The sequence below is a fragment of the Podarcis melisellensis genome (assembly GCF_964234715.1).
Source record: "Podarcis melisellensis genome assembly, chromosome: 1".
Lineage (NCBI taxonomy): Eukaryota > Metazoa > Chordata > Lepidosauria > Squamata > Lacertidae > Podarcis > Podarcis melisellensis.
The window spans coordinates 95,769,160-95,782,878 of NC_138528.1; the positions used below are offsets into that span (position 1 = coordinate 95,769,160).

The 13,719-nt window shown below is 39.0% G+C and overlaps 1 protein-coding gene across 6 annotated transcripts in view; it reads left to right on the forward strand.

The window, feature by feature from the left end:
• The first annotated feature begins 9,218 nt into the window (after positions 1-9,218).
• The window catches only part of R3HDM1 (R3H domain containing 1), a 47,663-nt gene continuing 43,162 nt past the window's right edge, over positions 9,219-13,719 (forward strand). For all 6 annotated transcript variants that reach the window (XM_081921569.1, XM_081921571.1, XM_081921573.1 and 3 more), the window contains exons 1-2: positions 9,219-9,357; positions 10,461-10,671. In XM_081921569.1, coding sequence (XP_081777695.1) covers positions 10,501-10,671 — 171 coding nt within the window. In that variant the 5' untranslated portion in view covers positions 9,219-9,357; positions 10,461-10,500. The remainder of the gene's footprint in view (positions 9,358-10,460; positions 10,672-13,719) is intronic.

Consider the following 13,719-nt stretch of genomic DNA (forward strand, 5'->3'; position numbering starts at 1 on the left):
GGCACAGGATTGTTGTGTCAATGGTACAATATATAGCTCTCCCCCCCCATTTTGTTTCCAACAATTGGTACAGATTTAGTAGCTGATAGACAAGAAGCTGATAGATTAAAATATTTAAGTTAAAATTAGAATTCAAGTCGAGTCAGAGGTATGTTTAAAAACTTTTGTTTTTGGTGTATTTTGTGTTGTATTTTAGGAATAAAAATAATAGGAAGTACCCAGAATATAAGGAAGGGGTGGTGGTGGAATCTATTTATAGCTTTGTTTTCATTTTTCCCTACTGAAAATAGTATTTTGATCAGTCACCATAATAAGCAGTTTAAATGTTGTTAAAGTAATTAGCACTGATGATGGCATATATGATAGAACACTACATTCTTCCGTCATAGGCTGCAGAAAGATTAAACGAAGTTCCTCAGTGTTGCCTATTTAGATTGCAAAAAAGCATTTTGCTAGTAGGTTTACACTCTAAATTTTCATGTATCATTTTTAATACTTCTGTAATATCTAAATTAAATGTATTTTAATGTGTGAGAGGAACATGTTTATATGTTAGGATAGGCAAATTAAATTGATACAGGGTTGTTTAAAGGAACGTGATAACAATATTAAGATCAAATCATGTACATAACTACAGCAATACCTTTTAAATACTGCACTCAACATTATCTGAACTTAAAATGTGTTGCTATATAATGGAATGATAAATGTGAGACAATTATCTGTATATAGGAAAGACTCTTTTATAACATGCAGTCCAGCCTCTCTTCATTTTTTTTTTTTAATCTTGGAATACTAGCAGTAGTCCATAATAATTTTACCTAAATTATTTTAATTGTTCTGTGAGTTAATAAAGAAGTTGGTTAAAGTACCGGTAATGCATTATTATGTAAAATTGGTAGTTGATTAAGTAGCATTTTGATAGATATGTTTTATACACTTAGTAACAAAGACTAGGTTTTAAAAAGTTGTTCTTGTGGCAAATAAGTGACTGTACAGTGCTAGATTTAGATTCCTTATTAGATAGGTTTATAGGGTAGAATATGTCAATTTCCATTTGTTTTTTTTAACTGGAGCCTAAGGAAGATGTGTAAGCTTCTTTAAGCGTTTGGTGTCCCACCAAAAGTCTTAATAGGTAATTCAGAAATCTGTAAATTAAGGTATAACCCCAGGCTTCCTCAACCTCGGCCCTCCAGATGTTTTTGGCCTACAACTCCCATGATCCCTAGGTAGCAGGTCCACTGGTCAGGGATGATGGGAATTGTAGTCTGGAAGGCCGAGGTTGAGGAAGCCTGTATAACACCTTCAGTCAAGAAATCAAGTTGTTTTGCTAGGAGCTTAGGTAGCACCCCCCCCCCCCGTGGTAACTTTCATTCATGATCAAAAGTCCCCCCCTACCCCTAGTTAAGAAAATCTGTGGAGAAAAATTCTCCAGAGTTGGGAAGCTGCTGAAAACTGAACCACTGTAGTTACTTTCAAGTACCTGAGAGACAGGTTACCAACCTTGCTCTGCTACAGACTTAGCTGAATAGCGTTAAGCAAGTGTTTCCCTCTTATCTCAGTATCTAATGCTCATTACAACAAATAAAATAAGAGTTCATGAAATGCTTGGAACATGGTAATTATAGAGGGGGGAAAACATGGAGATAAGAGGGCTATCAGATTATTAGGAATGCTTTATATGTTTTGACCGTGATATTGGAATTGATCCCATTTCATGCACTACAGAGCAAAATACAAGACCTTGCATTCCCACCAGGGGCTTACTAATTTTCTAAAACAATTTAATGTAGCTATGTCTTTTATTTTTTGTTCTAAAAGATAGATGTAGATATATTTAACTATAGCCAGACTAGATGCTAAATGAGATCTTTAACTCTTAATCTTCTGACTGGTTTTCTTCATGTAAGTGGCTATCAGCTAAATTATTTTGGAGGCTGATGAAAAAAAATATTGACTAGTTCTGATGGATCCATTTTTTCAAAGGTTGTCACTGCAGTTCTTATTCTTTTGTCAGATCAGGTTGGTGATGGTGGTGTTAATGTTAGAAAATAAGAGAAACGAATGAGACCTGCAGTGACCTCTTGGCGGTGTCTTCCCTGCCCCTAATAGGTCTTCTTTTATTCAAGGTTTCAGTCAGCCCGAAACAGAAGATTCATTGTCCTCTCCAGGCTTGTTGGTGGTGGAGCTTGGTGGTGGGAGTGAGGAGATGGAAACATATAATTGGATACTTGGTGATATGGAAGACCTCCGCTTGAGATCCTGGAGAACCTTTACTGGTTCAAGTAGACAGGATTCCTTGCAGGATGTATACATAATATTTTGGGTTGGCCCTGTTAGCTTTCAAACTGATATGTGTTCAACCATATACCTCCGTAGGTGGGAACGACTGCTGATAGCTATGTGAAAGCAAGTACAAATGCTTAAGTACTAATGTTTCTCTTTGATCTTTTTTCTGGAAAATGTTATTTATAGTGCTGAATAATTAGATTTTTTTTTAAAAAAAAGCATTTTCCTGTTCCCATTTCCATGGTTACTGCTTTGGACTATGGTATGGCATTTGAGCGAGCAGCAGACAATCTTACCTAAGCCTTGCTAGCTAATTAGGGAATAGATTGGTCTTACTGGTATTTAAGGACCTACTAATCAAACTGTAAGCAAAATGAAAGCATTTTCACTGCTGAAAGAGCTGGTTTTTACTTGTTTCCTTCCTTTTGACTTTTATGTAGTCATGCTAATTGTATCTTTTGGTGAACACACTAACAACTGCATTTTTGTATTCAAACTTTGCAAGTGCGTCAGCCCAATTGCCTGCTGTGTAGGGACATACAGTGGTACCTCGGGTTAAGTACTTAATTTGTTCCGGAGGTCTGTTCTTAACCTGAAACTGTTCTTAACCTGAAGCACCACTTTAGCTAATGGGGCCTCCTGCTGCCGCCGTGCCACCGGAGCACGATTTCTGTTCATGCTGAAGCAAAATTCTTAACCCGAGGTACTATTTCTGGATTAGCAGAGTTTGTGACCTGAAATGTCTGTAACCTGAAGCGTATGTAACCTGAGGTACCACTGTAGAGAGAAATAACAAGATGGCTGGGGTTTTTTTTTGCAGGAGAATTGTATCCTATTGTGACTAGAAGGTATTCAGAGGAAGATTACTTGGTTTCTGCATCAATGTTGAAGATCCTACTTTGAAACTTGAAAATATGATCTGTTCTAAAAATCCTTGATGGATTTGATGACCTTTTGTTTTTCCCTAACAACAATTCAGCCAAACAACTGCTGTTGGCACAGTATATACCCCCATACCTTAGGACAACCTTTTTTTTTTGTTTGTTTCAAAATTTAGCTTTTGTGGCAAAAAAAACAAAGCAATTGCAGACCACAAAATGTGGATTGAACTGGAGAGTGCCAGAGACCTCTGTGTGTTTCCCTTCTGTACACAGTAGTGATGCAGGGAACACTTATTCATCCATAACTTTCCTAGCTTCTGACCTGAGAGAGAGGACAGTGGTTCCCAAAAAGAGTTTTCAAAGATCTGCTAGTACTCTGTGTGCCTTTTTCATTAAGGTTAGAGGGCTTATTGGCGGAAGCTGGCGTGCCTTTCTGTCTTAATGTGTCTGGATAGTTTAAAATTCCCAGTGTAATATATTCTGCTTCTGATGCATTCTAGAACAGGGATAGCAACAGCACACTGTTCCCTCCCCCCACCTTTGGCATTATGACTCACAGCTCACAGATGCTTATATTGCTTTGAAATATAATTTCTTAAATGCTGTGGTAAACTGCAATTATCAAATTGAAAATAGTGTGGCACTTAAGGCAATGGGCAGTGATTCAGCCTCTTCTGGCTTACGTGATATTTATTTTAAAGAGCACATACAGTACACAGAATGCCATGGTTTATTACGTAGGCATTGAAGGCAAAATGAATCATGTTTGTAAAACACTCCTACACAACCTTGGGGCCCTTGAGGGCCCTTGCTGGATTATTTGCGATGGAGGGAATCTCAATTATGCATTGGGTTGCAGCTCACCTATTCATGGGCAATTTGGTGTGCTGCTGTCATCTTTAAATTTGTGCACCTTTGTCAGACTTTGTGGGCACTAAAAAAACCTGTTGCACTTGGCACTGTGTGTAGAGAGTGCAGCTGGATGGGACACAGCTGTGGGCAGCCTAAGTAAGTAACATCTACCTTGGGCCTGCCCATAAAAGCAACCTCTGTCATGGGGACAGTAAAGCAGCTAGAGGGGGAAGAAAGAACTGTGACCCTCTGGACAATCTTGAGTCAAAAGGGAATTTCACCTTATTTTGGCTGTCAGCTAATCTAAGGAAATTTACACAATTTGGCTGTGAGGTTGGACCCTCTTTTAGATACATACTCATGCATGTTTTATTTGTAGAAAGTCCCATTGAATAAAGTGAAACTTCTGATTCAAGTGGCATAGGTTCATACAGTAATTTTAACTATGAAATAAGTTTTTGCATTCTGAGTAAAGGTGATTAGGAGCAAACTGTTAAGCAGGAGTTGGGGTTGCAACTGGCCCAAATAAATATATTTCCATAAATGAAGTCAAACCTGGCAGATTTTAAATGGTAGAGAGTCATCTACAGTTAAGAGGTATTGACATTTAACACTGCCTTTTTGTAAGAACAGGTGGAGGAGTTTAAAATGCAATCAAGTCCACTTATCACTTCTTAAAAGTATTTTTAAAAGATTGTTGCTTCTTATGATATGAATAACTGTGCTGCAGTCTTATATATGTTTACAGTATCTGGGAGCAAGTCTCATTGAACCCAGTGACGCTTGTTTCTGAATAAATAAGGATGGGTAGAATTGCACTGCACATAGCATTTGTATTCTGGCTGATCTTTGAAAAAAATCACTTATAATTGAATTCGGTTATCTGGCAGAAATGAAATGTCATTCATGAATTCCTTCATCTATAGAAAACATGTATGTTTCTTATACATTGCAGAAGAATGACCTTTTTGTTTTTATTGCATTAAAAAATATATTAAAAAACCCTCAAAAAAATAAGCATCCTTAGTACTGGCTAAGAATTGTTGCTTCGCTCACTAACATAGTTTGTAAGCTGACAGTGGGACACTGTTCTGTCTACAATTTCTTAGGGAATATTGTTCAAAATTGTCTTCTCTACCCTGGTGATATTTTTTTCTTACACTGCCATGAAGTAATTTGCAACTAATAAATGGGCACAATTGTGTGTGCAGCATGCATGCATCATTGAAATCCCAACCCCATGCATATTTGTTGAGAAGTAAATCTTACTGTTCAATGGAATTTATTCCCAAGTAAGTGTACACCAGTTTGGGCTTCACATCTCTCTATCTCCTTGTGTTACAATATGAAAAACTATAATTTATGTCTGAAGCAATTGCATGGCCCTCTGCAGTCGATCATGTTGCCATCATGCTGCATCCCTATTTTGAAAGGAGAAAGTCAGACACTCGAATTGAGTAGATGTTCTGGTGTTTTATAATTATAAGGGTTCTGGCTTCCTAAACATTCAGATTAGCAAGTGTCAGTCCATATATTGATGCTGAAGAGTTTTACTGCCCTCTGCTGCCCTTTCAGTATTTTTCTCTGCTTTTCCTTTTATGGCAATTGTAGCTGTTTTTGTACATCGATCCTTCATTATATCTCATTATAACATTATAAAGTTGCTCTGTATTTCCAAACGGAAAGTATTCTTCCATTTTGTTGGCACTTTCATTATAATCAAACCTTTTATTGGCATCACATACAAACATCCATAGTAAATCAATACAGAATTACCGCCACCCCAATGTTACAGAACATTTGTCAAATGAAAAGAGGCAAAAAAAAGTCTAACGTTACATCTCTAGGTCTCCAGGGAGATCAGATGTCTGCAATGTGTTTCTGCGACAAAAAACCAAATAAAGATATTTAGCCACTAACTTGGTGAGCTCCTGCTCATTCCCCAGTAATAGAAAACGTATGACCTCCAACTCTGGTTTCCATTTGGGGTTGCAGAGTTGATCTAGAAACTGTTGGTGGAGATCAGCATATAGTTTACATTTAAGAACCATATGAGTAACAGTTTCCAGCAGGTGGTCTTCACACGGGCAAATTCTTTCTCCTTCCACCATTCCTGAGAACCTACCCCAAAGGAGGTTTGATGGGTCTGAATTAAACCTGGCCAGCGAAAATGCCCTTCTTTCTTGGGGGATAAGCAGAAATTCAAGATAATTGTGATTAGTTTCGTATGCCCAAGAAAGTTGAAAGTAAAGAGGGGAACATGTTTTCTCTGCTGCTGCTGTTAGTTCCTGGTGTTCAATGTCCCACAACCTAGTTTTTATTATAGCCTTGGCAGATGGTGGGGGCATCAATCACAAAAGTTCCATTGACAGTTCAAGTTGCTGTACCTTTATGTTAAAACTGTTGTAGCCCTGGGGAAATAAAGGGGTCTGACAAGACTTTGCTAAGGGGAGGATCTTTGTCTAATGTGAGGTAGATGTTTAACCAACATAGAAGAAATCGCGCCCAGGCAATGGTTTCTACCTTGTGTTGACCTCCCTCTAGACACAAGGCTGCATTGGGTACAAAATGTGGGACAGCAAAATCTTAAAAAAGAAAGCTGCCATCACTCGTTCTACCAGCTGGGTAAACCCTGGCAGCCAGACTGGAATTCCATAGAGCAATTGAGCTATTATTTCATGTTAAAGACCTTGAGGGCAGAATTACCTCTTGTTATGAAAAATCACATTATGGCCTGCATAGACATCTTACTGGCATTCACCGCCATTGCACGGTGCGAGAGACCATAGAAGCCTATGATGGAATGTAATTTCCAGTTAGTTAAATTCAAATACCTGCTGAATGGGTTTTCTACCAAATACCCAGCTATAGTTCTTGCGTGAATTCCCAAAAAACATTATTTTGCTTTTATCAAAGTTCATGCACAATTTCATTCTGGACAGATAGTCCAGTACAGGAATTTAACAATCGTTTTAGGCCAATTTTTGTCTGTGAAAGCAAAATCATGTCATCTGCGTATAGGAGGGTGAGAATGCTTGTTGTGTTGAGTTTTGGGCTACGGGTATCCACCAGTTTTAGTGAAGAAGCGAGGTCATTAAGAAAAAGAGTAAAAAGAGAGAGAGAGAGTACACAGCCCTGGTTTACTCCTCGGTTTATAATGACGGGATCTGTCATTACATTCCCTGGTGTTGTTCTTATAGGACAGGTGTTCTTTGTATAAAGCTTTTTGATCAAGTATAGTAATCTAGGTTCTAGGCCCATTGTCTCCAATTGGGTCCATAACAGTCCCCTGTCAGCAGTGTCAAAAGCAGCCTTGATATCCAGGAAGGCCACATAAAGACATTCTTTATGAAGCCGCATGTACTTAGCTGCTAAGTGAGATAACACCGTGCAGTTGCGTAAAGTGGATTTCCCTGGCCTAAACCTGTCTGCTCTGGACCTATGATGTTATTTTCATCAAGCCAAGTAGTTAGTTTATTTAGCAAATGTTTAGCGTACAATTTCCTGATGTTTAACAATAGACTTATTGGCTGATCGTTGGCACTTTGGCATTCTGCTACAGAGTACTGCTTTCAAATCTTACTGCATTCCAACTGCATGGAGACATCACAATTCCCAGTGGCCTTGACCTATTTAAGTGCACAGCTTCTTTCTGTGCATGAATGGGATGCAGGAAATCCATATAAGGCATAATTAAAGTGCCACAATTTTAAATAGAGGTAATTGCCCTAATATGAATGTTGGCTTTTTTCTCATGGGCCAACACAGGTATACTTTCATGTGAAATGGGACCCATGACTGTATGTACAGATGCATTGGAACAAGGTGGTAGAATACGGGGCACTAACTCAGGCTAGATACTTCAAGTTCTTGCCCAACCCTGCCAAAAACTAAATTATCAAGGGGAGAGCCGAGGCTTTGGCCTGTTTTTGTACTTTTGCAGCTTTTAACTGGAGAGCTTATTTAAAAATGGTGCAGACCACTCTATGACTTCGTTGTGCAATTTGTGTAGAGCAGTCTTAAGGTGGGGAAGAAATGAAAAATACTGGGGGAGGGGTTTTTTTGTTTACTATGCTGTGTATTTTTATGTTCCTATATTCTAAACTACCCTGTAACCCTCGAAGGGCAGTATAGAAATTAAATAAATATATAAAAATAAAAATGAGGAATTGATCAGATTTGTTCCCTGCTTACAGAATGAATGCATCTTTTTTCATCAAAAAGTATGCACTGAAAATCTCCAGTATGAAAGCACATAATGTTGTCTCATAGTCATAGGGCCTTTTGAAATGTCAATGCATAATAGCCAGGGTCTGTGCCTGTTATTGACTCGTGAAACTAATTAAAACAACAACAATGTACTAAAGAAATACTTGGGTATATGGCACACTAACAAGGGGAAGACATCTTAAACTTGGTCAGACAGTGGGCCAGAGTCGACTGAATCATTGTACTAGTGGGAACCAGCACAATAGGGCTGCTTCCCCCACCCACCTAATTGAGCCATAGTACAAGCTTCAAATTGTAATGATGGTACAATGGCACAACTGTGGCCTTACACTAGTGCAGGCATCCCTAAACTTGGCCCTCCAGATGTTTTGGGACTACAACTCCCATCATCCCTAGCTAACAGGACCAGTGGTCAGGGATGATGGGAATTGTAGTCCCAGAACATCTGGAGGGCTGAGTTTGGGGGTACCTGCACTAGTGCTTATGCCATCCTGCCTGATTTTGTGAGCTGATCATACTGCGTCTGATACTGATGGTAGAACACATTAGGATACAGTATGCACGTTTTTGCCAAAGCAAGCATTTTGAAGAAACAACAACCTCTGTAGCAATGAGATTCATGTTTCTGTCTTAATTTGATGAATCTCAAATTTATTATGGCTGAAATTATACTGTGATGTCTTGCAACCCAGTTTTCTTCACTTACCGCTAGTTTTACTAATGGTCATTATTAAGAATAATTTGTTAAGTGTATCTTGAAGATTGTACACTTCCCACGTTTCAAAGGCAATCTGGGAGGATACTATTGAATGGATTATAGAGAATGGGCTTAATGTCATGTTTTTAAAAGATTCTAAACTTTGGATTGACTTTTATATATATATAAAAAATTGTTTTAGGTGTCTAAAAGGGATGGTATTTCTGATGCCCGACAATATAATACCATCCAGGGGTCTCCAATGGTGATAAGGACATGGGACTCCTGCCAGATTCCAGATGGTTCATCACAACTGACATCTTGGTTGGCGACTGTGAAAAAGATCCTTGGATTATTTTATTTTATTTTCGTGGGAGACCGCAGTCGCAGATCTACAGGATACACCAGGCAAGTAATGCCAAGCAACTATTGATTATGTAACTCTTTTAAATAAGATTTTTTTTAAAAAAGGTCTAAGTTTTCTACTTAACAGTGCAAATCCTTTGCCTGTTTACTAAAAAATCCCACTGTGTCCAATGGAACTTAGCTCATAGTTTGCGTTGTTAGGGTTGTTACAGTCTTAAAGACTTAAGTATGTAGAATGGACCCCATAGCAGTTGACTATGTGTGTATTTATGTATATTTTTATCCTGCTTTTTATTGTCTCCCAAGGTGGCTGATGTCAACAAAATAAAATAAAGAGAGAGACAGAAGTCTTTCCATCAGGCTTACAAACTAAAAAGACAAGGGGAATGGCAGTGGAGGGCAAAGACAGAGGAGAGGGAGTTCTGGGAAACAAAAGCTTTTACTACATTACTTGTGACATTTTGCGTGGCCTAATAAATGGCTACTCCATTTTTTGAATATTTGTCATTGGCCTTCCCTTACTTTTCATGTATCCTGCTTTTGTTCATTTTAAATTTTCTTAACAGATTGTCTGATTTTTAAATACTGTGGATTGGATCCAAAGTATCCCTTCCATGAATGAAAGGACTTCTTTTTATAAAATAATTTGAGATCCAGTAGAGGCTCCCACTGGAATAAAGGGGGAGGTAATTTCCACTTGCATCCCTCATCACCTCCTGTTCTGTTCCACAAATTCATCCAGTGCTCTGGAACAGCTTTTGGGGGTTCTGAAAAGGAGCATCTTATGACTGGACTTCCACTCTATATGTTTAGTACAAATAATAGGTAGAGAATATTCTACTGAAAATGACATTTTCTTTGATCAAGCTCAAAGTTCTAGTTGGGGAATCACACTGGAGTTTTAATAAATGGACTTTCATAGTTCTTACTCTTAAAGCTTAATAAATCTTGTTTGGTTTTCAGACTTAGTTTTGATACTTAAATTGGTTCTGAGATCTGTAATTGTGGTCGTTCATGATGAAAGGATGTTCATGGAGAAAACTATTTTTAAGCATGGATTAGATATTGTTCTTGTTACAGTTATGTTCTATAATATGTGAACTAGGAGAACACAAATTATAATGGCTCCTCCTCTTCTTTTTAAGGCTCCATATTTCCTTTAGATTTTTAAAATAACCTTTTCTAATGAGGATGACTGATACTGTTACTGTAACGGAGGGAGGTGAAACAATGAAAGATTCAGAAACAGAGGTAAAAGACAACACTGCAGTGCAACCCTTCATAAAATCAGAAAGCCACGAGCGAATTCAAGTGGAAAAGGATGAAAGGTGTATCGATAATAAAAATGATGTGCAGGTAAGAGATTTCTTTCACCTTATTTTCACCCTCATAATGCATATTGAGCAATGAATTCTTTAGTGCTACTGCACTTTTTAGGTTCCACCCCACAATTTCCTACTGTGAGATGCCATTCAACTTCAATGATGTTTTAATAACAGAAACTGCATGTATATTTTTCTCTTTCTTTACATTTCCCTTCCCTTATTGTTTACTTGTTAGTTTGCTTTCAGTTATTCCTGAATAGATATGAAGGTACGTTTGCCAGTTTTGCCAGATAGGGAGATGGAGGTATTTTGGTAGCAGTACATGTTTTGTTGCACCAAATTGTAGAGTTATTATCTCACTATTAATATTGTGACTGCATGCTGCTTGATAAAACACATCGAGCCTAAATTAATATCTGTTGTTTTGACCTGATTGCAAAGTCAGGCAATTTGTCTCCATTCAGTGGCCCAAACAACACGCTCCATGAACGGAATACATGAATTTTGCTGTGTGGTGGTTCCTCTTTTTACTCTGTATGTGTGGTCGTGTTTTGTCTTTCCAAATTATATAAATTGGTTCATTTCAAAAGTGCTGCAGTTTTTTGCTTACTTAAGCATTCATATTCTGCTTAACTCAACAAAAATGGAAAGCCATCTTTTTTTAAAAAATAGTAAACTTAAAGGTGGCTTAGAGGGTCTAGCCACCTTAAAAGGGTTAAATGCCTTTGCCTGAATGCTACCCACCTGTCAAAGTTGACCTGCAGGAGAAGGATCTGCTTCACCAACATGTTCCCTAACGAAACAACACCCAGCAGGTTAACCCTCTCCTCACAAGCTTGACGAGAATCATAGGATTATAATTTTGTAGGGTTGGAAGGGATCACAAGGATCATCTAGTCCAACCCCTGCAATTCAGGAATCTTTCACCCAATGTTGGGCTCGAACCCACAGGCTTGTGATTAAGGGTTTCATGCTCTACTGACTGAGGATTCAATCATGTTGGTCAAGCAGCACCCAACAGGATTGAAACCTGCTCATCAGGTTGGCTTGCGCTGGCCTTACTGACCCACTTGGACCTTCTGGCCAATATTTTGTCATCTCAGTTCTCCTAATCCACTTAAATTACACCCACACTTCCTCTTCCTGTGTGTGTTTATGTGCAGGCAGACAATCTGCTGAAGTTTGCGGTTAGCATGTAAAGGTGGCAAAAGGGGAAAGCTTAAGAAGCCCCACTGCACCACAGTGCCAGGTGTCCCTGCGAAATGCAAGTTCAGTACTTTGCCCACAGTTGGGAATTGATGGTGGGGTGGCAGGCAAAATAGTGTGTGCAACTGCTGCATCAGTTTTGGCGGGAATGTCTGGTTCCTCAACCTCTTCAGCCCTGCCATAGATTGTTTTGCCACTTATCTAAGTGACAGAGGTAGCAACTATGGTGCAGCCATCTGCTGCTGAGTTGTTGTGAAGCGCTCAGAAAATGGTCAACAAATATCTCTCTCCTGCCTTGCATTGATTTGTAGGGGCACAATGGAGCTGCTTTTGGAGGAAGAAGGGGCTTCTCATAAGCTAAGTACAGAGGTAGTGAATTCCTCTTCCTCAAGTAATGACTATAATGGTTTTAATCTATCCCCTAGAGTTTGTCAGCAGGGGTCTGTAGTTTTAGTAAAGCCAGCAATAGATTTGTCAATGGTCCGTATTGTGGTTATAGCAACTGATACAAACTCATGCGAGTAGCCTACCCTTTTCCCCACAGACCAGCCTTTACAACTGAATGAAGCAATGCTGCAGGAAATTAGAGAAGCCCTGTTAGCGAATATTTCTAAGGAAATAAGGGAACTTCACAGTGCTTCCAGTACCTAGTGCCTGTACTCCAGGCAGGGCTTCAGCATTTCTGCTGCTGTTGTTCGTTCCACTGCTCAGACTAATGTAATGCCAGCCTCCACATGCAGTTCTAAGAGGGCAAGTGAATAAGAGGAGGTGGTTTAGACTCAAAGCAAGTTACTGACACCATGTCATTGTAGACCTTTTTTTAGTTTTGGAATTGAAAGAAGGCAAACACAGTGATGAAGCGGAAGAACACACCTCTCATATTCTTTCCCCTGCATGCCTTTGCTGTACAAGACATTGGCCTCACTGGGTCTTAATGACAAACCTATTTGATACTCAGTGCTACATTACTTTTGGTCTTTGAGTTCTTGAATACCTTGCATTCCTTGACATTGGCATTTGTCGGATTTTTGTTTTACATAAAGTAGAAATAGTACAGTTGGCGCTTATTATAAACAATATGTGACTTGATTGTATTTGATTATAGCTTAGTTGCTCATTTATGATTTGGGATAGACCGTGATACAGTTCCCCCAAGTATTAAGAACAATAGATCTAACACAATTTATGCTGGTTTCAGCATTATAATGCCTGAAGAAGCTTCCACGTGATAGCTATAACATTCAGAATGGCTTGTATGTGAATGGGGAGTTTCCTGCTATGAATGTCTGGTGACACTGTGAGAAATGTCTCCCCCCCCCAATAGGTACATGCAATAGGCCTGTGAGCAGAAGTGTGTTCTCAGTATAAGCCATGTGGAAATTATTTTTTAAACTGAGGCTATGTGGCAGTGTTCGAAACTCCCATTGTTCTAGGCGCATTTTGTAACAGGGAATTTCATTAGCACAAGCAGTTTCTGAGCTCTGGGCACAGTACTGCGTCTAATATTTCAGATTAAAACTGCAGAGTGGTAGGAAATAAGGACCTTTTCGTGCCTCCCCACTTCCAGCTACTCTCTGAAGAGTGGAGGAGAGACCCTCTTAAGAATATTAGGGGGTGGAATGGGGAAGGACTACACCACGTGAAAATATATTATTAGCTGCAGTTCATTCGTTTCCAGCTTTGTATTCTTGTTATAAAAAAGCGTGCCTAGATATTCCATTGTTGCGCCCATAACCTAGGTTTAAAGTGCCATTTAGCTCCTAGCTTTCACACCTGTTTCTAACACTACTATGTGGAAATTAGTGTCATGCAGAAACTCTCTGTGTTATAGGTACTACTAACCTCCTGAGTCCTTGCCGCTTCCCATCACCTG